Below are 27,089 nucleotides of genomic sequence, written 5' to 3'. Positions count from 1 at the left end.
ACATTCAGCCTCCATCTCATAGGATTGCATAAGATATGCAGCACAGAGATAGGCTACTCTATCCTACTATCCATGCTGGTGTTCATGTTCCATTCAAGCCTCTTTCCATTTTTTTCTCAAATAATTCTACCAAGGATTTGTGCCACATCCACAAACATTCATTCCTTCCAACATCAGTGCAAGTAGGAGCAGTGTGTACCATCTACAACATATACTGCATAATTCTGCAAAGTTCCCTAGACAAAATCTTCCAAACCCTCGACCACTACAATCTAGAATGACAAGGGCAGCAGATGCATGGGAATACCACCACCTGAAAATCCCCCTTCAAGCTCTGTCATCCCGACTTGCAATTATATTGCCATTCCTTCAATATTGCTGGATCAAAATCTTGGAACTTGGATTAAATGTTTGTGGCTGTGGTGCCAATCAAGCAAGCTGCTTTCTGGATGGTGTCAAGCTTCTTGAATATTGTTGGAGCTGCAATCATCCAGGCACTTGGTAAGTATTCCATTAAACTGCTGACTTCTGCCTTGAAGTAGGTGGTCAGGCTTTGGCGAGTCAGGAGGTAAGTTACACGCTGCAGTATTTCTAGCCTTTGACCTGCTCTTGTATTTATATAGTGAGTGCTGTTCAATAAGAGAAAATGGTGCACAATGCCAATCAAATATCAGCCAACAGAGTATGATATTGTCAACGTGAAATGCCTCAGATTCTATGAGTAAAAGGTTGTGAACCCATAGTCCCATTTGCTGTGGGAAAATGGTGTTAGGAGGAGATTGCCAGAACTAGTTTAATGAGTCAGCATATGCATGTTCACATTGCCCCCCATGTCCGTATGAATTTCTATATCTCCTCTCAGGAAATCCTCATTATGATCATTGAAACTTTCTATTGGTCTGAAGCAAAGTGAGTCTTAGATGGTATCTTTGTGGTACGTCAAAAACAAGTCCAAAATATAATTTCCAGCTGCAGAAATGGCTACTGAAACTGTCCACATTCTCCAGCTGATCCTGGCAAGGGCTGCCTCTTACACTTTTTAGTGTAACTTTGCTTGAATGTCAAAACAATAAGCAGTGGGCCACTGTTTTGCAATATATTTAAATAAGGTAACTTGGGATTTGGTGAGAGAATTGTAAAACGACACAAAATGCTAAATGGTTTCAGATCAGTTGGAATTGAATTCAATTTCACTTTTCATTATCCTCCTATGCCCTTTTCCCTGACTGTACTAGGGTCTAAAGTTAGCCTTATGATTCCAATTGGAAGAATATATCCACATATCATTCTTTGTGGAGAATTTTTTAATGTAATGTCAAATTTACTTGTGTCTTCTAGTTTTATGACTGCAATCCAGATTCAAATAGTTTGCAGCTATATTGTGTTTCCCTCTCTGTATCCTCTCAAATTTATTTTCGGTAGTGAAGAGTGTTTCAGTTTTTTGAGGCTGGCTTCATAATTTCGAAACCTCAGTACTGAATCATTCATGAAATTATTTTGTAAAATTTCCCATCAATATGCTTGAAGGTTAAGAGAGCAAAAATTACTAAGCTCAAAGGTTTTACTGTATCTAGGAAAATACTAGAATCATCGTTTCCAAGTTCTTTAAAGTATTAGAATTATTTCCTTCTAAAATCCCCATTAAATGCCTTTTGAAGAGACTGATGTTGAATTTCTGAAATTGGTAAAGAAACAATACACAGAGGTGTAGAGTTTCTCTTTTAGACTGTTACATATCCTTTTATTATGGGAAAAGAAAATCAGCACTAAGGAAATCAAAACCCTTTCAACATAAACTAACATTTTGTTTTTTTTTAGCAAATGCTCAGTGAAGAAGTCTTAAAGACAACTTGTAATCATCAACTATTATGTATTATTGCTGTGCTGCCCCATATTTCTGACACAGGTATATGATCAAATGAAATGGTATGAAATGTGTTATGTATTTTCTATATCATTTTTAATTAAGGTTGCATTTAACTTTTTAATTAAATTTTCCTTTTGCCAGGGTCTAGTGGCAGAGCTGATTATTTGACCTTACTGGCGAAAATAGGAAGCAAATACAAAAAGAAAAAGTGGGGGTGAGTAATTTCCACCAGGAATTTTTAGTTGAGGAGTAGTAGGAGTTTACAGTGAAAAGAGCATTAACACAAATTGTCGTGCTAATTGGATATTCTGTCCAACTATCCTAATTATATAGGCTGAATTTTCCCATTTTTTGGCAAAGTGTTATTTTAGGGTGTCCTGACACACTAACTCTGCCACCAAGGCAATTCGTCTACAACTCACATCGTTTCAAGCAGCATCACCATTCAATGGCTCTTGCCCACACCATCACCTCCAAACCACTAAACATGCCCCCTGTACTTCCTATTCACACTGGGAACATCTCACTACCTTTCCTGCTCTTGGCACCACCACTCATAGCTCTTCCAGATACTTCCATCTCACTCAATCCCTCCATCTCTTGCAGGAAAAAATATCACACAATAGGGAGAAGACAGCAAAGACATACATTTGTCATTCCTTACCCCATGAGGAAACGTTTCTTGAAATGGCAGGATAGAACTGTGATTGCTTATGTGGTGATGCCGAAACTTCCATTGTCAAGCTAACCCAAGTAAGCTTCATTGTGATGGCTGTGCTGCTGTCCCCCTACCACCAAGATGTTTAAGTGTCGACACCTATTGCACAACCATTAGCTTGTCTTCAGTTATGTGAGAACCAGCAGCAGCCACACACATCCTCAGTCTCAAAAAGGCCAGTCCATCAGCTCCTCCACCACCTCTGAGGAAGAAGCCACAGATACCTCAGAGAATTTACCAGCAAATCTTTCTCTCGCACCCTCCACCAGTTCAGAGACTTTCAGCTCAGTGGGTTCACTTTCTAAATGAGATTTAGAAGCACATTCTAGTGAGCACATCACTAGCACCTCTCTGCAGCTGCTTGAGAACAGGGTGGTAATGGGGAGACCAGGTACCTTTTCTACCAGAGGCGGAAGATGATGTCACAGTGTCAGCTATTAATGAATTTGTCTTCAACAAAGCTACTTCCTGCATAATTGCCTGTGCATTTGGACAATCAGTAAACTGGATCAAAGGGTTGGGGGAATCTACCAACATTATCTGTACCACGCTAGCTCCAGTCTGCCTGTATGTGGCTGTTCTGTGGATATCGAAAGCCAGGTCCAGCAGAAAGTTCAGTGGCTTTTAGATATGCATGCAGACCTGCATCCCATCTGCTGAGCATGAACAGCAAGACAAGAGTGAGATGATGTACCCCAACCTCACTTTAGGTGCTGCCCAAGGAGACAGCTGGGTGTGAGCACCTATCCAGACAGAGGAGACACCATACATAGTTCCCCCTGCCACCAACCCCCACATACACACACACGCATACACACAGCCCCACCCCATCCTGCACCACCAAAAATTCTCATCTCAGGGCACTGAAGTGTCAATGGTGGAGTAGGCAGCATCCAGGCTCCTGTGCCCAGGCTTGTCCTCTTCACCTCCTTTTCCTTTTCCCTTTTTCCTTTTCTCCCCTTCTTCTTTTCTCAGTTTTATTTACTTTTTGCCCAAACTTACCTGATGAAGAGAGGTCTTCAGTAGGAAGGCAGCTTTGATGGGTTCCGGAGCGGCGGCAGTGTCTACAGAGGCAGCTTGGCTACAGTTGGCTGCAGTTGGCCAGTCTGTGAAACCTGGTGCGGGACACACACTTCTGCATGGAGTGGGCCTCTGGAGGCGGCAATAGAGTGGGCTGGTGTAGCCCAAAGCAGGACTCTAGTGGCAGTATGGCGTGGGCTGGTGAAGCCCGGAGCGGGGACTCTGGCGACACCATGACATGGGCTGGTGAAACCTGGACCAGATTGTAGCAGCAGAGAAGGAAATGTCAAACTCCCTTTAAGTTATCATTTTTTAAAATTTTATTTTAAGTTAATATGAATGGCGCCTATGCATGGTGAAGGTACACACTTTTCACTGTATTTCATATTGAAAGCATGTGACAATAAATGATGTAATTCAATTCAACTCCATCTCCATCTTGCCTGTAACCCCCAACCCTGTGGAAGGTGCAGCGAAGGAGGCAATTTGGGCAGGACACTCTAAACATGTCTGAGTCTGTTAGACACAAATGGGACCATCTGTCCAAATCTATCAGGTCAACAGTTACCACTACAAAGCAAGCTGTTTCCTCACCACAGTGGACCCTGGGACTGCACCTAGACATAAGCTGAGGGCAAGGAAATTTTTTAAAAATGAGTGCACATGATTGGCACCGTGATAATTCAATTCAATACGTCTGGTCAACTGTCATTTTAGCTGTAGAACCTGGTTAGGTGGCTATCATGTCAAAGTTAAATGTCACTTCATGCATCCTAAGGAGGATAAAAGTTATAGTGGCCAGGCATTACTTACCACTGAAAAGCATCCTGGATTGCAATGGGTTTTGAACATCCTGCAACTTTTATGTTCATGAGCGCAGCCAAGACTTAACACTGTGAAGAAGAGATCAAAGGCCAAAGTTAATGGCAGCAGCCTGTAATATATCCTCACCTCCATGTTTATGGCCACTGTGTTGAGTGACTACATCATCGTTCATGAGTACACAGTTCTCTGGGAGCAAAGATTCACTTTGCCCATGTGTACTCTCATTTAAGGATGGGTTATATCCAATGCTTCATTGATATCCAAAATCCACCTCCTAGAAGGTTTTTCTTATGGGAAAAGATGCTATTTACTTTAGAAATTGGTGTGAAGTATACTTAAGCAGCACATAGTCATTCAGCAGAGTATGTCGAATGACATATGCTGAAGGTTGGACAATGATTGGAGGGTCAATAGAATCTGCATCAGTATGATTCCGAAACTACTCTTGGCCATAGGAAACTAGATAAATTACAATGAATGAACCATCAGAAATTAACTTTCCTCAGCATCACACAGTGTTTTAACCTTACCTGAATGAGTGTTACTCTTTGCGTAACGTCCATCAGAACATGCAACATTCTCATTCTTCGACATGTGAGCAGCAGATGGTATAAAGCAATTCAGACAATTATTACATGACAGGAAAGGAAGGAAAACAAAGAAGCTGTGTTTGCTTTTTCCACTAAACTTTGCATTTGCAACAAAAAAAACTACATTATCTGAAAGATGTCTACATCTAATTCATTTCTTTTGAAAGTGGGTATAAATGCCTAGCTTGTTGTACCTGATGTTGTATCATTTTACCATGAAAGTGGGAACTGCAGGAACAATGAGAAAACTGACCTTGGCACCTTGTTACAGGGAGTCATTCAAGTGGGTAGCGGTAAGAAATAAGAAGGGGAAGAAGACATGCGTTAGTAGGGAAGGTGATGGCTGCGTGGTATTATTGCTGGGCTACTAAGCTGGGGATGTAGGTTTAAATCCTACCATGGCAGAATTTGAATTCAATTTTTTAAAATTAAGATTCTAAAGGAAACTGCCATCCTTAGCTGGTTTGGCCTACATGTGACTCCAGACCTACAGCAATGTGGTTGATCCTTAACTGCACTCTGGGCAATTTGGGCTGACCTCATCCCATGAATGATGTTTTAAGTTATTTATTTGTAGGCTTCTAACAGTAGTTACATGGTAGAACAGAGAATAAATCAGGGTATAATGAGTGTATATAACTAAAAGCAATATATTAATTGTAGCTAATTTTAATCTTCATGTAGATTAGGTAGTCAGATTGGCAGAGGTAGCCATGAGGAAGATTCATAAGAGTGTATTTGGGGCAATTTCTTAGAACAATATAATGTGATCCAACCAGGCTATTTTTGGATCTGTGCTGTTTAATGCAGCAGATTTAATAAATGATGTCAAGTAAAGGATAGCGGCCAGGTCTCTGGCACTGAGCCTGGCTCTGTGGCTCAGAAGGGAATGGGGGAGAATAGGAGAGCAATAGTGATAGGAGATTCAATGGTTGGGGGAACAGACAGGAGATTCTGTGGTCGCGAATGAAACTCCCAAATGGTATGTTGCCTCCCGGCTACCAGGGTCAGGGATGTCTCGGATGAAGTCTACAGGATTCTTAAGGGGGAGGGTGACCGGCCAGAAGTCATGGTACACATCAGTACCAATGACATAACTAGGAAACATGAATATAGGGAGTTAGTTTGGAAGCTCAAAGGCAGGACTAGCAGAATAGTAATCTCATGATTGCTACCGGTGTCACGGGCTAGTGAGGCTAGGAATAGACAGCAAGTGCAGCTGAACACGTGGCTACAGAGCTGATGTAGGAGGGAGGATTTCAGATATGTGGATCATTGGGATACCTTTAGGGGAAGGTGGGACCTGTACAAGAAGGACGGGCTTACCTGAACTGGAGGGGCACCTATATCCTGGGCGGGAGGTTTGCTAGAGCTCTTCGGGAGGGTTTAAACTAGTTTGGCAAGGGGATGGGAACCCGAGCTATGGATCAGAGGATAGGGGAAGCTGGTATACGGGCAGATACAGCATGCAGAGAGGCTGTGAGGAAGGATAGAGAGTTGATAGGGAAAAGTTGCAGTCAGTGTGACAGGTTGAAGTGTGTCTATTTTAATGCAATAAGTGTCAGGAATAAGGGTAATGAACTTAGAGCATGGATCAGTACTTGGAGCTACGATATTGTGACCATTACGGAGACTTGGATATCACAGGGGCAGGAATGGTTGTTGGATGTTCCGGGGTTGAGATGTTTCAAAAGAAATAAGGAGGATGGTAAAAGAGGTGGGGGAATGGCATTGCTAATCAGGGATAGTATCACAGCTGCAGAAAGGGTCTAGGAGGGTTTGTCTACTGAGTCAGTATGGGTGGAAGTCAGAAACAGGAAAGGAACAGTCACTTTATTGGGAGTTTTCTAAAGACCCCCCAGTAGCAACAGAGACACTGAGGAACAGATTGGGAGGCAGATTTTGGAAAGGTGCAGAAGTAAAAGGGTTGTTGTCATGAGTGACTTCAACTTCTCTAATATAGACTGGAAACTCCTTAGTGCAAATAGTTTGGATTGAACAGATTTTGTCAGATGTGTCCAGGAAGGATTTCTGACTCAATATGTAGATAAGCCAACTAGATGGGAGGCCATATTGGATTTGGTGCTTGGCAACGAACCAGGCCAGGTGTCAGATCTCTTGGTGGGAGAGCATTTCGATGATAGTGTTCACAACTCCCTGACCTTTACTATAGTCATGGAGAGGGATAGGAGCAGATGGTATGGGAAAGTATTTAATTGGGGAAGGGGAACTTACAATGCTATTAGGCAGGAACTGTGGAGCATAAATTGGGAACAGATGTTCTAAGGGAAATGCATGACAGAAATGTGGAGGTTGTTTAGGGAGCGCTTGCTGCGAGTGCTGGATAAGTTTGTCCCACTGAGGCAAAGAAGGAATGGTAAGGTGAAGGAACCTTGGATGACAAGACATGTGGAACATCTAGTCAAGAGGAAGAAGGAAGCTTGCTTAAGGTTGAGGAAGCAAGCATCGGACAGGGCTCTAGAAGGTTACAAGGTAGCCAGGAAGGAATTGAAGAATGGACTTAGGACAGCTAGAAGGGGTCATGAAAAAGCCTTGGCGGGTAGGATTAAGGAAAACCGCAAGGCGATCTATTTTTATGTGAGGAACAAGAGGATGGCCAGAATGAGGGTAGGGCTGATCAGGGATAGTGGAGGGAACTTGTGCCTGGAGTCCAAGGAGGTAGGGGAGGTCCTTAATGAATACTTTATTTCAGTATTCGCTAGTGAGAGGGACCTTGTCGTTTGTGGGGACAGCGTGAAACAGGCTGATATGCTCGAATAGGTTGATGTTAGAAAGGAGGACGTGCTAGAAATTTTGAAAAACATGAGGATAGATTAGTCCCCTGGGCCAAACAGGATATACCCCACGTTACTATGGAACGCGAGGGAAGACATTGCTGCACCTTTCGCGATGATCTTTGCATCCTCATGGTCCACTGGAGTAGTACCAGATGATTGGAGGGTAGCAAATGTTAATCCCTTGTTCAGGAAAGGGAATAGGGATAACCCTGGGAATTACAGACCAGTCAGTCTTACTTCTGTGGTGGGAAAATTATTGGAGAGGATTCTGAGAGATAGTATATATGATTATTTGGAAAAGTGTAGTTTGATTAGAGATAGTCAGCATGGGTTTGTGAGGGGCAGGTCATGCCTCACAAGCCTTATTGAATTCTTTGAGGATGTGACAAAACACATTGATGAAGGTAGAGCAGTGGATGTGGTGTATATGGATTTTACCAAGGCATTGATAATGTTCTCCACGGTAGGCTCATTCAGAAAGTAAGGAGGCATGGGATTCAGGAAAATTTGGCTGTCTGTATACAGAATTAGCTGTCCAATGGAAGACAGAGGGTGGTAGTACATGGAAAGTATTCAACCTGGAGCTCGGTGACCAGTGGTGTTCCGCAGGGATCTGTTCTGGGACCTCTGCTCTTTGTGATCTTTATAAATGACTTGGATGAGAAAGTGGAAGGGTGGGTTAGTATGTTTGCCGATGACACAAAGGTTGTGGGAGTTGTGGATAGCATGGAGGGCTGTAGTAGGTTGCAATGGAACATTGACAGGATGCAGAGCTGGGCAAAGAAGTGGCAGATGGAATTCAGCATGGAAAAATGTGAAGTGATTCATTTTGGAAGGTCAAATTTGAATGCTGAGTACAGGGTTAATGGCAGGATTCTTGGCAATGTGGAGGAACAGAGGGATCTTGGGATCTACGTCCATAGATCCCTCAAAGTTGCCACCCAAGTTGATAGGGTTGTTAAGAAGGCATATGGTGTGTTGGCTTTCATTGGCAGGGGGATAGAGTTTAAGAGCCGCGAGGTTATGCTGCAGCTCTATAAAACCCTGGTTAGACCACACTTGGAATTTTGTGTTCAGTTCTGATCACCTCATTATAGGAAGGATGTGGAAGCTTTAGAGAGGTTGCAGAGGAAATTTACCAGGATGTTGCCTGGACTGGAGGGCTGGTCTTATGAGGAAAGGTTAAGGGAGCTAGGGCTTTTCTTATTGGCGCGAAGAAGAATGAGAGTTGACTTGATAGAGTTGTACAAGATGATGAGGCATAGATACAGTGGATAGCCAGAGACTTTTTTCCCAGGGCGGAAATGGCTATCACGAGGAGGCATAATTTTAAGGTGATTGGAGGAAGGTATAGGGGAGATGTCAGAGGTAGGTTCTTTATACAGAGAGTGATGGGTGAGTGGAATGCACTGCCAACGGTGGTAATAGAGTCAGATACATTAGGGACATTTAAGCAACTCTTCAATAGGCACATGGATGATAGTGAAACGAAGGATATGCAGGTCAGTTTGATCTTAGAATAGTATCATAGGTCGGCACAACATTGTGGACCGAAGGGCCTGTACTGAGCTGTACTGTTCTATGTTCTAAAGGATTCCCTTGGAAACCATGGTAGAACTTAGCATTCAGTTTGAGAGGGATAAACTTGGGTCAGCGACAACTCTTTCTTAAGCTCAGTAGTGTAATTAGACCATAAAACCATAAGAAATAGGAACAGGATGAGGTTATTCAGCCCTTCAAGCCTGCTCTGCCATTCAGTAGGATTATGGCAGATCCTACATTCCTCACGCCCGCTTTCTTGTCTTTTCCCCATAACCCTTGATTCCCTTACTGTTCAAGCATCTATCTATATATCTGTCTACCTATCTATCTATCTATCTATTTATCTCAGCCTTAAATATACACAAGGAATCTGCCTGCCACACCCCACCCCTACCCCCAGGCGTTCCAAAGACACTCATCAAATTGAATTTGATAGCGTCAAATTGAAAGAGAAACACACGATGTGGCAAAGATTAGTGGTAAGCCAGAGTCTTTGAATCATAGCCCATGGTGCTGGAGGTAGTTTATTAGCATGGATAGAGGATTGGCTAACTAATTGAAGAATTAGAGTTGGGATAAAGGGAGTGCATTTTCAGGATGGCAACCTGAGACTAGTGGAGTGCCACAGCAATCAGTGGTGGGGCCACAATTATTTACAATATATATGACTTGGATAAGCAAAGTGAATGTACTTTTGCCAAGCTATGTGGGGTTGACGCAAAAGTAGGTGGAAAGGCAAGTGGTCAGGACAACACAAAGAGTCTGCAAAGGGATTTAGCTTAAGCGAGTGGGCAAAAACTTGGCAGATGGAATATAATGTGGGAAAATGTGAGATATTGCACTCTGACAGGAAATGTAGAAGAATTGAATATTACCTCAATAGAGATAAACTGCAGAAAGCTACAGCACAGAGGAAATTGATAATCCTGTGCTTGAATTATAAAAGCTAGTATCCGATTTTAGCCGGTAATAGGGAAGGCAAATGGAATGTTTGCCTTTATTTTGAAGGGAATGGAATATAAAAGAAGGGAGGTTTTGCTAAAACTATACAAGTCACAATAGCTGAGTACTCTGAACAGTTTTGGGCCCCTTATCTAAGGAAAGATATACTGACATTGGAAGCAGTCCAGAGAAGGTTCATGAGGTTCTTGACCAGATTTGTAGCTAGGGTTGTGGATGCTGTGGTTGGTTCACTTGCCGAGCTGGTCCACTAGTTCGCAGACGTTTCATTACCCTGCTGGGTAATGCACTGATGATGTTACCCAGCAGGGTAATGAAACATCTGCGAACTAACGGACCAGCTCGGTGAGCAAACCAACCACAGCAAGGTTCATGAGATTGATTCTGGGACTGTCATGAGGAGAGGTTGAGTAGATTGGTCCTGTATGCATTGGAATATAGAAGAATGGGAGGCAATATTAATGAAATATACAAGATTCTTGGGGGACTAAAAGGTGAGATATGAACAGGTTGTTTCCCTTTATGAGAGAGTCTAATACCAGAGGGCATAAGCTCAAAATAAGGGATCACACATTTAAAACAGAAATGAAGAGGAATTTCATCTTTCAGAGGATAGTGAATGCTTGGAATTTTTTTTTACTGTGGAGGCCTGTTGAGGCTGTGTTGTAAAGTATATTCAAGGCTGCAATAGACCAAGTTTTAATCAATAAACGAATTGAGAGTGTAGAGAAGAGGCAGGAACGTGGAGTTGAAGATTATCTGATTAATAATGATCTCATTGAATGGTGGAGCAGACTCGATCGACTGAATGGCCTTCTTCTTTTCCTATGTCTTAATGTCTTGGTGTAACACTAATTCATGCAGCCTAATAGGTTCGCAGTTAGATTTACATGCCAGGCTAGCTGATCTCAACAGTAGGACTGCTGCAATTTCCGTTCAGTATCTGAGCTGAGGAGTAGAAAAGTGATCCAGCATTCCACTGCAGATTTCTGTCTACAACAACAATATTGTGCAATCATATAGTGTAGCACTCAAATAGGCAGTATCAAGCAACATTTGATATGAAGGCACATAATTATTAAGTAATATGATGAAAACTTTTGTCAAAATGGTAGGGTTTAAGAAAAGGGGGATAGAGGTAGAATGCCTGAGATATTTAGGGATGGAATTCTAGAGCTTCGGACATTGGTGACAGAGTGTTCAGCTGCCAATGGTGGTGCAATTAACTTTTGGAGTGCACATGCTAGCATTTAATAAAACAGGATTTAGCTTCACTGAAATCTCCTTGGTTAAATAAATCTTGCATTCACAGTCAAGGTTCATGTAGAATGGCCATTTTGGAGAGGTGCCAGAAGATATTCCTTCTTTTGTACTTAAAAACATTAGAATTTATAGTAGAAAAAGGTTGCTTTGTCATCCATTTGAAAGTAGACTATTGCTTATCTAACAGTCTTTCTATTTAGAGACGCTTTTCAGAAATTTTAATCAGAATATGGTTTCTTTTACAAATCAGCATGAATTTTATTGATACAAACCAAAAGAGAATGGTGTGAAGAGAAAGATCCATTGGCTCATTAATCTATCGCTTGGCAAATAAGTATCTTAACTCTGAATTCATCCCTCCCACTAGACGCCATTTAATCCCCTAAGGAATCCAAAACAAAACAGATTAAATGACATTAAAGTTAATTTAAGTGAAAAAGGTCTGAGGAAATTTCACTTCCACCTTCTAAATGTGATCAAAACTACAGCTTAAAGTTCGAATCCCGCCATGGTAGATGGTGGATCTGAATTCAGTTTTCAAGAAAATCTGGAATTAAGAGTTCAATGATCCATTCTCATCCATTGTCAACTGTCAGAAAAGCCCATCTGATTTACTAATGTCCTTTAGGGAAGGAAACAGCCTTACCTGGTGTGGCATACACGTGCCTCCAGACCTACAGTAATGTGGTTGACTCTTAACTGTCCTCTGGGCAATAAGGAATGGGCAATAAATGCTGGCCTAGCCAGTGATGCCCTCATCCCGTGAGTGAATAAAAAAAACTAAAGAATACCTCATCCAACATTTTTTTAACTTGTTATGCACAGCTACTGGCCACCGTCTGGAACTTGAACACCTCTTTCTTTGAAAGTTTGCAGTGAATTCACAATAGTCCACTGCCTTTACTCAAGATCATTAATTACCTGTTCCAGAGATAATGTTTTAATTTATGTTTGTTACATTATTTATTTGTAGCCAATATTTATAAAAGTTAATATATTTCAATGAAATTTGATAAATAGACAGGTATGTTCCTTGGAAGAACATATTAGTTCTTTGGAAAGATTGTGTAGATTCTACAGTTTTTTTGAAGCATCCATTAATGTTGGGAGATAGGCAGATTGACTTCTTTTAGAATGTTGTGGGTTGTGTTATTTGGATATTGTTGACTTTTAGAATATTGTGGATTGTCTCAGCTACTCTAGTGGAATTTGTCACAGCTGTCAAAATATGACCAGAGTTTTTAGAGGAGATTGTTGGATCTGGATTGGCCTGAAACCTCCTTAGCGCAATGAAAGTTCTTAAGAAAATAAAAATGTTTAGTTCTGTACTTACAGAATATCAACTAGGCAGCAAAAACTGCATATTTGTAGCAATGTTGAGTTAACACAGAGGTGTGCACTCCACTGAATGCTCTCTACACTTGTTTAGATTGTGAAATTCAAAAGTCTTAATATTAACCCTTGCTGAAGACCACTAATCCACATTGAATAGCTACCATTAATTAAAACCCTCTGCCTGTGAGAATATAACTAATTACCCATCAAATCCCATAAAGACACAATTTTATATAATAATCCATTATATGGCATTTTGTTTGTAGCTCTTTAAAAAGTCCAAATGTATATTTTATATCAATTAAACTAGTATCAGGATGGTAAGAAACAAAACAGAAATTGCTGGAAAAGCTCTGCAGGTCTGGTGGCATCAATGAAGACAAAGTGACCCTTCCTCAGAACCAGGATGGTAAGACATGGCTTTGTTTTCCACGAACAATACTACAAGTCTCTAATAACCCTGTCACTGCCAAAGTTGCTTATTCAGTATCATCATGATTCATTCAAACAAATTTCTGACATAACCCAACTGGCCTATAAATGCCCAAATTCTGACTGGTTACTCTTTTTAAACTTCAGTACAAAATCAGTCTTCTTTCAGATTGTAGGAACAATTCTGGATCCCAAATTATAAGTAAAAGCAAGGGACTCGTAGTACTACTCCTAATTCTGTAAGAAACTTTGAATGAATGTCTTTTTGAGATCAGATTTTTAATTTCTAAAACCCCTTTTAATCTTCAACTAAAATGCTTGTATCCAGCTACCTGGATATTTAGTATGCGTGATAATATGTAATTGGGAAAGAAAAATGGTTTTCATGTTGAATGACATGGTATAACAAAAATGCTTTCATCCATTTTAGCTGGCTGTGGATAGAATCTGGTGAACAGACAGGACTAGAAAATGCTTTGGGTATTGGTGGCCTGATGTACCCTACTATAATAGCCATTGATTCAAGGAAGAAAAAGAAGGTACTCTTGAGGGGTTCATTCAGTGAACTTGGAATAGCTGAATTTTTTAGGTAAAAATCTAAACTTTTATATATATGTATTTTTTAGATTGGTCTAATCGGAAATTGTGTTCAGTTTTGGGTTTCCTGCTGTTTCCTACTGAAAGAACTTTGCTAGTTCTTAGAAAAGAATGCAGAAGAAGTGCACATATACTTCAGAGATTGAGATAATCTGCAATAAACATTTCAAAATATTGGAAAAGTGCCATCAATGGTACCTTCATAAGAACCTTCCAAATGCAGTAGCACTGAAAGCACACCAACAGCAGCATAATTTACCAGACAACTCACAAAGCATCAAGGCACTAATTATTCAAAAGCAATTCCATTGGGTGGGGCAGGATATATGGAAGGAGCAGTTAATATTCCTTAAACCAGACTCCCAAAGTAATGAGCGTACATATAAATTAGGAGCAGGAGTAAGCTTGAACTTGCTGTAACTTGAATAAGATCTGATTATGCAACATTCCATCTGTCCCACTAACCTTTCACCTCCTTGCTTATCAAGAAAATCCAGCTAGTGTTATGTAGTTAAATTTATAAAACAAAGAACTATGGATGCTGGAAATCTGAAAGAAAAACAGAAATTGATGGAGGAACACAGCAGGCCTGGCAGCATCTGTGAAGAGAAAGCAGGGTTAATGTTTCGAGTCCATTGACACGCTTTTTCAGCGTGGATAGTAGCCAAGAAAAGGTAGTACATGTACTGAAAATGGTTGGTGAAGTGAGCAGATAGGCAGAGATTGAGACCAGACAGAGAGAGAGAGAATGACAGTTAGGTAGACAGAGGGATGGATGATAGTATGCCAGGGAGAAAGAAAAGCTCATAATGGGGCCCGTAAGTACTTTAAAATGGGCTGGCTGTGCTGAAAGCAGCCTGTGTTATCTGAGGGTCTGGGGTGTGGGACTGTGTAAAAGGACATGGAAGAAGGGGTACAGGTTCTAAATTTATTGATCTCAATATTTTGAGTCCTGAAGACTGCACGGTCCCCAAATGAAAAATGAGGTGCTGTTCTTCCAGTTTGCACTGAGCCTTGTGGTAAGCCTGAGACAAAGATGTTGGCCAAGGAATACGGTGGTATGTTGAAGTGGCATTTTTGCAGACAGAATGTAACTGTTCTGCAAAGCAGTAATCGAGTCTGCGTTTCATCTCCCCAATGTCCTGTGGATGTAGGTTGAATCCCGCCATGGGCAATGGTGGAATTTAAATTGAATAAAAACCTGGAATTAAGAATATAATGATAACTATATAATCACTGTTAATTATCAGGCAATGCGTCTGTTCAGTAATGTCTTTAAGTGAAGGAAATTTGACATCCTTACCTGGCTGGGCACATGTGACTCAACACCCACAGCAATCTGGTTTACTCTTAACTCCCCTCTGAAATGGGCTAGCAAACCATTCAGTTGAAATAATTGTTACAGGAGGTTCTAAATCAGATTAGAAAGAATGACTTTACCATGACAAGTCTATCAGATGGTGATGTTTAAGCAACCATGGAAAGTCCAAATACTGACTGCTGGTAATGAATTTTTGTCAATCATGCTCCAGTGCTCAGTTTCGTTAGAATTTCCATTGAGCATTGGAGATGGGACATCGTGTTGTGGCTGTACAGGATATTTGCGATGCCATTTTTGGGATACTGTGTACAGTTCTGGTTGCCCTGCTCTAGGAAGGATATTAATACATTGGAAGGGATGCAGAAAAAAGATTACAAGGATGTTACTGGAACTGGAGAGTTTGAGTTATCAGGAGAGGCTGGATAGACTGGGACTTATTCCCTTGAGCGCAGGAGTTTGAGGGGTGAGTTTATAGAGTTTTATAAAATCATTAGAGGCATGGATAGGGTGAATAGCAAAGGTCTTTTCACTAGATTAGAGCAGTTCAAAACTAGAGGGCATAATTTTAAGGTGAAAGGGGAAAGATTTAAAAGGGGTCTGAAGGGCAACTTTTTCACACAGAAAGTGTTGTATATATGGAATGAACTTCCAGAGGAAGTGGTAGATGCAGGTACGGTTACAACATTTAAAAGACATTTGGACAGGTACATGAATAGGAAAGATTTAGAGGGATATAGGCCAAACACAAGTAAATGGGATTAGTTTAGTTTGGGAGACCTGGTCGGCATGGATGAGTTGAACCAAAAGATCTGTTTCTGTGCTGTATGACTTTATGATTCTGTAACTCTATAATTACTATGAATCCTCAAAAAAGAAATGAAACTGGATGAACCACTTAGCATCGACCTAGGTACCAGAAATAACAATGATAAACAGCCCACTCGACCCTGCAAAGTGCACCTAACTAAAATCAGACTAACATATTCATATTCACCCAATCATATCTTACAGGCAATGCCCCAGACAATACCAACACCATACCTGAATATAGCCTGTCGCACCAGTATGACAGGTCCGGTAGCGTTGGCAGCATAATGGTATACAGTCAGGAAGGAGTTGCCCCGGGAGACCTCAACATTGACTCCGGACACCGTGAAGTCTCACGGCATCGGGTCAAACATGGGCAAGGAAATCTACTGATTACAATGTACCTCCCTTAGCTAATGAATGCGATTTCATTGTCCATCGCCAAGAGTGGCTTGGCAGCACTCTACTATAAAAGGCATTTTTGCTAGACTCAGTATGTGGAAGGTAATGAGGGAACCAACAAGAGGAAAAACATACTTCACTCAGCTTCTCCAAACTACCTGCTGCAAATACATCTGTCTATGACAGTATGGTTAAGAGTGAACATCGCACATTCCTTGTAGAGTCATAGTCCCGCCTTCACATTGGTCATACCTTACATTGTGTTGTGTGGCACATTCACTGTGATGTGGAGGTGCGAGGTTGGACAGGGGTGGGCAAAGTCAGAAGTCATACAATACCAGGTTATAGTCCAACAGGTTTATTTGAAATCGCAAGCTTTCGAAGCGCTGCTCCTTCGTCAGTGATGGTAACTATAGTGTGGTGACATGTGATTTCTGACACTACCACTGTGGTAAATGATATTGATGTTGAATAGATCTAGCAACTCAATACTGGGCATCTATGAGGTGTTTTGGACCATCAGTAGCAGCAGAATCATACTCTCGCACAATTGGCAACCTCATGGCCTTGTATATCCCCCGCTCTACCATTACCATTAAGCCACAGGACCAACTCTGGTTAAGAAGAACGCAGGAGGATGTGCCAACAGCACCAGGCATAAAATGAGCTGTTAACCTGGTGAAGCTACAAATCAGGACTACTTGCATGCCAAACAATTTAAGCAGCAGGTGATAGAAAGAATTAAGCGATTCCACAACCAACAGAACAGATTTAAACTCTGCAGTCTTGCCACATCTAGTCATGAACTGTGGTGCACAATTAAACTTCTCACTGGAGAAGGAAGTTCCATAAATATCCCCATCCTCATCCACATTAGTGCAAAAGATAAGGCTGAAGCATTTGTGATAATCTTTAGGCTGAAGTGGATGATCCATTGCCAACATCACAGGTGTCACTCTTCAGTCAATTCAATTCACAACACATGAAATCAAGAAATAGTTGGAGGCATTGGATACTACAAAGGCTATAGGTCTTGACAGCATTTTAGTAATAATAGTGAAGACTGGTGCTTCAGAATATGCCGCACCCATAACAGCCAAGCAGTTCCAGCACAGCTACAACCCTGGCATCTGCCCGAAAATAAAGAAAATTGCCCAGTTATGTCTTGTACACACAAAGCAGGACAAATCCAACCTGGCCAACTACTACTCTGTCAGTCCACTCTTGATCATGAGTAAAGTGATGCAAAGTGTCATCAAGTGCTCAGCAATCAACTGCTCACTGATGTCCAATTTAGGTTCTACTAGGGCCACTCAGCTCCTGACCTTATTGCAACCTTGGTTCAAACATAGAAAAAAGAGCTAAATTTCAGAGATGAGGTGAAAGTGAATTATAGAACTTTATAGAACGCCCACAGTGTGGATACAGGCCATTCTGCCCAACAAGTCTATACCAAGCCTCCAAAGAGCATCCCACCCAGACCCATCCCCCTACCCTATCCCTGTAACCCTGCATTTCCCATGGCTAACACACCTAACTTACACATCCCTGAACACTATGGGTAATTTAGCACAGCCAATCCACCTAACTTGCACATCTTTGGATTGTCCTAGACATCAAGGCCGCATTTGACGAAGTATAGCATCAAGGAGCCCCACCAAAACTGGTACCAATGGGAATCAGAAGGAAAACTCTGTGCTGGTTGGAGTCATACCTGACACATAAGAAGATGGTTGTGGTTGTTGAAAGTCAGTCACCCCAGCTCCAGGCAAACCCTGCAGGGGTTCTTCAAGGTAGTGTTCTACAGTTACCACCTTCAGCTGCTTCATCAATAACTTTCCCTCCATCACAAGGTCAGAAGTGGGATATTTGCTGAATATTGTACAATGTTTAGCACCATTTGTGGTTCCTCAGATACTGAAGCAGTCCATATTCAAATGCAGCAAGACAAGGACAATATTTATTCTCAATCAAATTCTGCCTTGATATCAACAGCAGTTTTCACTTTCATCTAACTTTGCCTATGTCCAAACCAAAGCTTTTATAGGGTCTGGAGCAGAGTGGCTCTGGTAGAATCCAAAGCTAACATCAGTGAGCAGTTTATTGCTGAGAAAGTGCCACTTGATAGCATTATCAGTGATACCTTCTATCATTTTGCTGAAGACAGGGTGTGTATTGATGGCCAGATTGGATTTGTCCTGCTTTTTGTGGACATGACATACATTGGCAATATTCCACGCTGTCAGGTAGATATTACTGTTATAGTTGCACTGAACAGGTTGGCTGGGTGCTTAACTGGTTCTAATGTATAATTCTTCGGTACTACTTGTATGATGTTGTCAAAACTCAAAAGCTTTTCCTTTATCCAGGGACTTCAGCTGTTTATTGATATTACATGAAGTTAATCAAATTGGCTGAAGACTGGCATCCGCAATGCTTGGACATGAATCACAAAATGTTAGTATACAGACACAGCAAGTGATTAAGAGGGCAAATGGATTTTTGTCGTTTATTGCAAGGGAAATGGAATATAAAAGCAGCAAAGCTGTGAGAGGACATCTGGAATATTGTGTACAGTTTTGATCTCATTTAGAAAATTACCTCATAAGAAGCATTACTGAGAAGGTTCACTTCACTGATTCTTGGGATGAAGAGGTTGTTTAATGAGGGAAGGCTGAACAGATTGGGCCTGAATCCCTTAGAGTTTAGAAAAAGTGAGCGGCTATCTAATTGAAACGTAGGTTCTAAAGGGACTTGACAGGTGGGTTCTCTTTATGTAGAGACTAGAGACAACAACTAGGGGACAAAATACAAAACAACGCATCTCCAATTTAAAACAAAGATGACGAGAATTTGTTTCTGTCAGGAGGGTTATTGGTCTGTAGAATTCTCTTCCCAGATAACAGTGCAGGCAGGATCACTGAATATTTTTAAGGGAGAGTCAGATATTTGATTAACAAGGGAGTCAAAAGTTATCGGGGGTAGTCTGAAAAGCAAAGTGTTGAGATTACAACCAGTTCACCCACAATTTTATCGAATGGTGGAGCAGGATAGGGCTGAAAGGCCTACTCTTTCTAATTCATGTGTTTGTATGACTTCAACAAAAGGCCGAGAAGGATCGACTGCTTAGCACTTCTTCTGGCTGAAGATTAATGTGAACCTTTCAGCCTTGTATTTACACTGATGTGCTGGCATTTGCCACAATTAATGATGAGGATGTTTGTGGAGCCCTTCTTCTAATTGCTCATCACTATTGACAACTGGCTGTGGCAGGATCACAGAGCTATCATCTATTGATTGTGGATTTGCTCAGTTTTATCTATGACATGCTATTTTTACTGCATACCATAGCCCTGAATCTATGTTGGCACCTAAATGTTTAGGTGTGCTAGGTGTTGATCCTACTGTGCTTTCCTGCATTCCTCAATGAACCAGAGTTGATCCTTTGACTTGATGGTAATGGTGCAGTGAGATTACAGATGATGATTGAATACAATTTTGCTGCTGCTGATGGCACACAGCGCCTCAGAGATAACCTATCCATGAGCTGCTATATTTGTTCTGAATCTGTTCCATTAGAATGTGGTAGTGCTGCTCAATGCATGGAGAATATCCTCAATTTAACGATGCAACTTGCTTCCACAAGGACTGTGCAGTGACTGGTTCTGTCATGGATTTTGGCACTTTACTGTTGGTTTTCTCACCATGTATTCCAGGTTCAGTCTGGCAGCTATGACCGCCAGGATTCAGACAGCTCAATTAGTAGTAGTCTGTTGACCCACTCTTGGTAATACGCATTGAAGTACCCATCATCGTGCATTCTATACCTTTGCTGTTCAAGGTACTTCTTCTAAGAGGTATTCAGCATGGAAGAACATGGAGTTGTCAGCTGACAATGGGCAGTAGGTGCTAATCAGCAGGAGGTTTCTTGCCTTTGTGTCAACTGATGCCATGAGACTTCATGGAGCCCAGAGTTAATGTTGGGGACTCCCAGGGACACTACCTCCTTACTGCATTCCACTGTGCTGCGTTTTTGGTGGATCTGTCCTGCTGATGGTATAGGGCATACCCAGAGATATTGATAGAGGAGTCTGAGACATTGGTTGTAAGGTATTATTCAATCCACCTGTGATTTCTGTTAATTTAGGTTGATTACAGGTGGTTTGTGCAGTTTTTGATGGAATTAATATAAGGGAACATATTGCTGAGCCATTTCAGAGGGCAGCTAGCTAATCACATTATTGTGGGTCTACAGTCATTCACAGTTACACCAGACCAGGTAAGAACAGCAGTTCAGTTACCTAAAGGATATTAGTAAACCAGGAGTAATTTCAGTAAATTAATACTGGTCTACTATTCATTACTATCATAAAAGTGATTGTATGGAGCCTTATGAGCTAGTTGCAGCTACTGTTCAGATCTGGTTTGCTGTTCATTCTATTCATTCATAATAAGCGCCCTGAATAATTTGTAGTTATCAAGGACTAACTATTGAAAGAATTTTAATTTCTAAGGTTTTGGAGTAGATTTTAATTTATTATTATTTGAATTTATTGGCAAATTTGATAATTTAAAGAAACATACAGTGAAGGTAAAATTGTAACAAAAAAGTCAACATTAGTTATATGGATATATAATTTTGATCAATTTTATTAGAACATGACTAACACAATCATAACTTTTAAGGCTCAGTCTAGCCACTTAGAATTAAAATAAATGCTGCAATGACTTCAGGAAAGCCAAGACGAATGGTTAAACCCCGAATCGCTAAGTGCTGCCTATAATACACCACTCTTCATAAAAATGGCGTCAGTTCTGTGCTTATGTGGTAGCATCCTTGAAATAAACAATTTAACCATTTCATTATTTCTGACTATATTGTAAAGCTACAAGTTAAAAAGGAAACTGAACCATTAATTATATAAAGTGAAACCAAATCAATTCTACCTGCATATGAATGCACAAATGCAGCATCTTAGAATACTTGATATCCACAAAGCAGTAATCCAATACAAGGATCCATATGATAAAAACTGTCTCATCCAAAAAGTAAGTTATTCATCTATTGTCAATTTAGTCCCATGAGATTATGTTAATGATTTAAAATTGATTGGAATTGTTAAATACAGTTAGAGATAACAATCAAGTCAAATGGCATGTTGGCCATTATTACAACATGATTTGGCAATAGGAGTAAAAATGTCTCACTGCAATTATATATAAAAAAAATGTTGCCACAGTCCTGCCAGACTATAGGCTGCTCTCTCACTGGAGAAAGACGACTGGTCATGGTTTAGCCTGAGGTTAACATGCCTCAGGAAAGGGGAGGGGTTGAGAAGGAGGGTTCTTCGTGGTAACATCTGCCACAGTAAATCCACACTCTTGGTGTCACTGCATTGCAAATCAGTTGTCCAGCCAACTGAGCTAACATGTATAGAGCCTTGATGAGACCATGCCTGGAGTATTGTGTGCAGGTTTGGTCTCTTTACCCATTCTCTTTACAATCATAAATTGTTGGTCAGCATAATCATTCTTTCATTCAGGATTGTCCACCAAATGTTGGCTAATTGCAGAATCACATATAATGTTGGACACTGTTCAGTTTTGCAAGCAAGGGCCATTTAAGAATGACCAGTATGTTACTTGCTGTGAATAGCTGAAAAGATTTGTTATTTGATGTGATCTGCCAGTGTTTGGGATTTACAGTCTTCATATCTAGTATCACATGAGCCCTGAAATTCATATACCATATTATTCATTTGTGTGGTAAGCAGAACATGTTTTTGGCTTGTAGGCAGCATCCTGCTTAGTGGCAAACACCAGTCGTGTTGCTTTTGCATAGTAGCAGTGTGAAACAACTAGCTTCATGTTGCTGAAATTCAAGAAACCTTACCCTTCCACGGTAATCGGAGATAAACAGGGCACTTCCTAGGAGCCCCTCGGGGCCTTTCATGAGTTTGCACAACATCCAGCAAGAAAGTATCCGCTTAGGGTAGCCAATATCCCTCAGAATGGCATTGATGTGCTCTATTTTAGTATCCAGTTTGCATGGTGAACAAATGGCTTGGCTCTATTTATGAGGTTGCCAATAAAGCCAATCTTATAAGCACGTAGAACTCTGGGAATCCCAATGTCTTTTTTTTTCAACTGGGCCAGCATTTATTGCTCATCCCTAGTTGCCTTTGAGAAGATGGTGGTGATCCAATTACTGTAAATATATCCACAATGCTGTTAAAGAGGCTGCCCCAGAATTTTGACCCTGCATCACTGAAGTAACAGTAGCATATTTCCAAGTCAGGATGGTGAGTGGCTTGGACAGCAGCTTGCAGAAGGTGGGATTCCCATTTATCTGCCCCTCTTGTCCTACAAGATGGAAGTTGTTGTGGGTTTAGACGGTGCTGTCTAAGGAGTCTTCATGAATTTCTGCAGTGCTTCTTGTAGATGGTACACTCTGTTGATACTGACTGTCAGTGGTAAGGGTGTGGATGTGGTGCTAGTCAACCAGGCTGCTTTGTCCTGGATTGTGTCAAGCGTCTTGAGTGCTGTTGGAGCTGCACTCATCTGGACAAGTGGGAAGTATTCCATCGCACTCTTAACTTTTGATTTGTAGATGGTTAACAGGCTTTGGAGGAATCAGGTGGTGAGTCACTTGCTGCAGGATTCCTAACCTCTGACCTGCTCTTGTGGCCAATGTATTTATATGATTAGTCCAGTTCAGTTTCTGGTCAATGGTAACCCTCAGGATGTTGATAGTTTATTGACTAATGAAATTAGGTTTGCGGTATACAATAGTAAAGAATCCCTGGGCTGATTCCTTAACTAGGACAGCAAGGAAAGGGAGCTTATTTGACTGTTCAGTTTCCCCTTGTATTAGTATTATTGTGAATTGTCCTGAAGAGTGCAATACTCAAGTCCTGTACAAGCAACAATTATTTGAATCAGAGATAGTAGGAACTGCAGATGCTGGAGAATCCGAGACAACAAGGTGCAGGGCTGGATGAACACAGCAGGCCAAGCAGCATCATAGGAGCAGAGAGGCTGACGTTTCGGGCCTAGACCCCCGACCTGCAAAGTACTTGAAGTTCACATCAAATCAGTCAATCTGTACTGGCTCCATGTGTGAAAACTGCATTGGTATCCTTATTTGCTTTTCCATTGCGAGTCACGTACAGAAACATCAATATTTACACATTTAACTGTGCACGTATAAACATCAGAAGTTGCTCTCAGTTTTACAGAGTAATAGTGCTAAGTGTGGACATTATTCTGGGATATTAGATTTGAATTCTACCTGAAAATATTTTACAAACATGAGTTTTTGCTATGGTAACCCATTTTCTTTACACCAGGCTTTTCAAGTCAGAATCAAAATTGTGCATTTTATTCATGTTGTTTCTAGAAACAATGGCTATTTGATACTTTAACATTTTCAATACCTTTAATTTTAAATAAAAAAGGCATATAAGCAAAGTATTTAATTTAACACTAAAAATGGAGTCCAATATATTTGCACATTTTGATGTGAAATGAAAAAAACATTTGTAAAGCAGTTCCCTTCTAATTCAATAAAGTAACTATTGTGATTTAATCATTTCTAAACTACAGAAGACTCTCTATAGGAAATGTTTCAAGAACACCAATAAGTGACGTTTTATCCAAAACTATAAGAGTGAAACACTGGACTGCCAAAAAGGGGGATGTAAGTTACTTTTATTCATTTAAAACTTACAGATATGTGCCTAGTTAACGATTAATTATTTTAAAATAAATCAGGTTTTTTTTTCTAGTCATTGAGCTTTGACTTTGTACTTTTTGGTTTAGATGATTAACAAGTGTAAACCCCAACTACAATATACCAAATATTACAATAGGTGCAATCTATTCATGTGTCAGTATTTTGTTTTCATTTAAGGGAGATTGCCCTCAAATGACAATCATCTTCAAAACTTATATTTCATGGCAAAACCAAACAAACAACACTCCTATATAATTTCAAATCATGAACTACTTGCAATACATCAAGCCCCATTTACTTGATATATTTTACAGTGCAAAATATAAACATGTGTCTTAAACTGGTATGCTGTAAAATATTCAAAATACTGTGCTTATATCGGTATTTAATGACATCCGAGAATGCTGCAGAGCTGGAATATTTGTGAGCACATTGGTTACCAATTAGCATGATCTTTGTGTTGTTATGTAGTCTTAGAGTCAGGTTTATTGTTTTATATCAGGAGAAAGGTACATTTAAAGAAAGATTAATCCCCCTAGAGGCATTGTCAGTGCCCAGCTTCAGGGTTTAAATCCCTTCCCACCACCTCACTATAGCAGCTTTCTTTTCCTTGCACGTAAACCTCTAATTCATATTGTCTCAAAATAACTGAATATAATTTTTCTGCATCATGCACACACAGCCATGTTTCATTTAATGGTCTGTCTTGAACTTAACTGACACAACTGATTTTAGTAAAAACACAAAAGCATGACCCCCAGCTGAGCTTCTACTGCAGCATTCAGACATTGATTGGCTCCTTGTCCTGCTGAGGGGTTATGAGAAACTTAATTGGAGTAACCATTTAAATGCTGTGGCTAGAAGAGTCATTCAGATGTTGAGAATTCTTTGGCCCTCTTCACCAGCAATTATAAAAAAAGCACAAGACAGACAGTGTTGGAATATTCTGCACTTGGCGGGATGAGTGCGGTGACAGCCATCTGATTGGCACCCAATCACCACCAGAAAAATAAATTCCCTCAACCACTGGCATAAAGTGGCAGCAGTATGTACCATTAACAAAATCAACAGCATCTTTAAACCTGTGCATTGTACCACCTAGAAGAGCTGTAAATGCATGACAGCATCATCATTTGCAAGTTCCTACTCAAATCGCAGACCATCCTGATACATAACTAAAATGCTATTCCTGCATTATCTCTGTCTCTGCATCAAAGTTCTGGAACCACCTTTCTATAAACACACCACATGGATCTGTGCTGGTTAAAAAATTACCACTCTTGAGTCTGCATAAATCAAGAAAGCAAAGGTTTTGTTTGAGCGTCTACAAGGAAGAAAACCTTGGTTACCCAAGGAAACTCCTCAATAATATAGTGTTGCAGCACATGATTGTAATTCCAAACTTTACATATGCCCTTGTTATCTCAGTCTCCAGCTTTGTATCTGCTAGTGTCAGTGTTGACTAAGCTGTCCTATTTGGCTTCCAGTCCGCTTAACTCTTTGCTCTGCATAGGGATGAATAATATGCCTAAACAGGCTATTATTATACCTGCTGAACTAACATACTCAAAATCCAACCTTGGTCAAATATCCCATCACACCAGGAAGAAATTGAGCATAAATATAGTACATATTTCAAAACTTTCATCCTCTTTAAATTTTAACCTTACTAGTATTAATTTGCCTACTACTTCTGATCTCCACAGTACAAGAAAGCAGCTCACACACACCACCTTAAAAGCAATAAGGGTTGACAAATAAATTCTGACCTTGCCCAAAACAGTCACAATCAAGAATGACTATTATAACAACGATAGAATTTACCTTGAATAAGAGACTTAAGGGTCTAATTGATTTGTCGCTAATTGTGTCTAAACGATCTGCGATGACAATAAACAGAGCAAATAATATCCTGGATTATGTTGTCAAATTAATTGAGTTCAAACCTCTAGAGGATCTGTTGAAAGTGTGCAGTACTTTGATCAGGTTATTTTGATCTATTGTATGTTGTCCTGTTGCTGCAGAAGCAGCCCATTTTGCGAAACTTTGAAGACAGTACAGAGAAGAACAAGACTGCTCCCCAGTTTGATGGAATACATTATTAGTAACTCAAAATTTACAGCATGGAAAGAAATCATTTGGCCCCAAATTTCCCTGCCAGCTAACAAACAGCTGCCTAGCTTAATCCTGCTTTATGGCTCTTAGTACAGAGCCTTCGACGTTATGGCACTTCAAATGCACATACAAATACTAAGTGTTATGAAAGTTTTTGCCTCTGCCACCCTTTCAGGCAGTGGGCTCCAAATGCCAATCACTATCTAGCTGCAAATATTTTCCCTTGAATTCTCTCCAATCTTTTATCCTAAACCTATGTCCTCTGGTTATAGATCCCTCACCAAGATGGGGACCTTACTATTCACTCTAGCCACAGTCCCTATAATGTTGTATATTTCAAAAAAATCTCCCCTCAACCTTCTCTGTTCCGAAGAAAGAATCCAAGCCTATTTATCTTTTCATCTTAACTAAAATTCTGCTGTCTAGGCAACATGGGTTCTTAATTAGAGGCTGCAGTGCCATCCAAATAACCTGGCAATTTATGCTACGCAAAGCTATAGGAAGGATATTACTAAATTGGAGAGGGTGCAGAAAAGGTTTACAATGATGTTACTGGGACTGGAGGGCTTGGGTTGTAAGGAGAGGCTGAATAGACTGGGACTTTTTTCACTGGATTGTAGCAGGTTAAGGGGTGACCTTATAAAGATTTAGAAAATCATAAGGGACATAAGGTGAATAGCAAAGATAGTAGGAACTGCAGATGCTGGAGAATCCGAGACAACAAGGTGCAGGGCTGGATGAACACAGCAGGCCAAGCAGCAT

The 27,089-nt window shown here is 40.6% G+C and overlaps 1 protein-coding gene across 1 annotated transcript in view; it reads left to right on the top strand.

Moving 5' to 3' along the window:
- The window catches only part of LOC109920260 (protein disulfide-isomerase A6-like), a 68,863-nt gene that overhangs the window by 28,716 nt on the left and 13,058 nt on the right, over positions 1–27,089 (top strand). Inside the window, exons 9-12 of the mRNA XM_048597112.1 lie at positions 1,819–1,906; positions 2,009–2,081; positions 13,781–13,939; positions 24,083–24,176. Coding sequence (XP_048453069.1) covers positions 1,819–1,906; positions 2,009–2,081; positions 13,781–13,939; positions 24,083–24,176 — 414 coding nt within the window. The remainder of the gene's footprint in view (positions 1–1,818; positions 1,907–2,008; positions 2,082–13,780; positions 13,940–24,082; positions 24,177–27,089) is intronic.

Source organism: Rhincodon typus, chromosome 5, assembly GCF_021869965.1.
Source record: "Rhincodon typus isolate 14 chromosome 5, sRhiTyp1.1, whole genome shotgun sequence".
Classification (NCBI taxonomy): Eukaryota; Metazoa; Chordata; class Chondrichthyes; order Orectolobiformes; family Rhincodontidae; genus Rhincodon; species Rhincodon typus.
The sequence above is the reverse complement of the archived record's forward strand: the minus strand, read 5'-3'. Positions and strand labels throughout refer to the sequence as shown.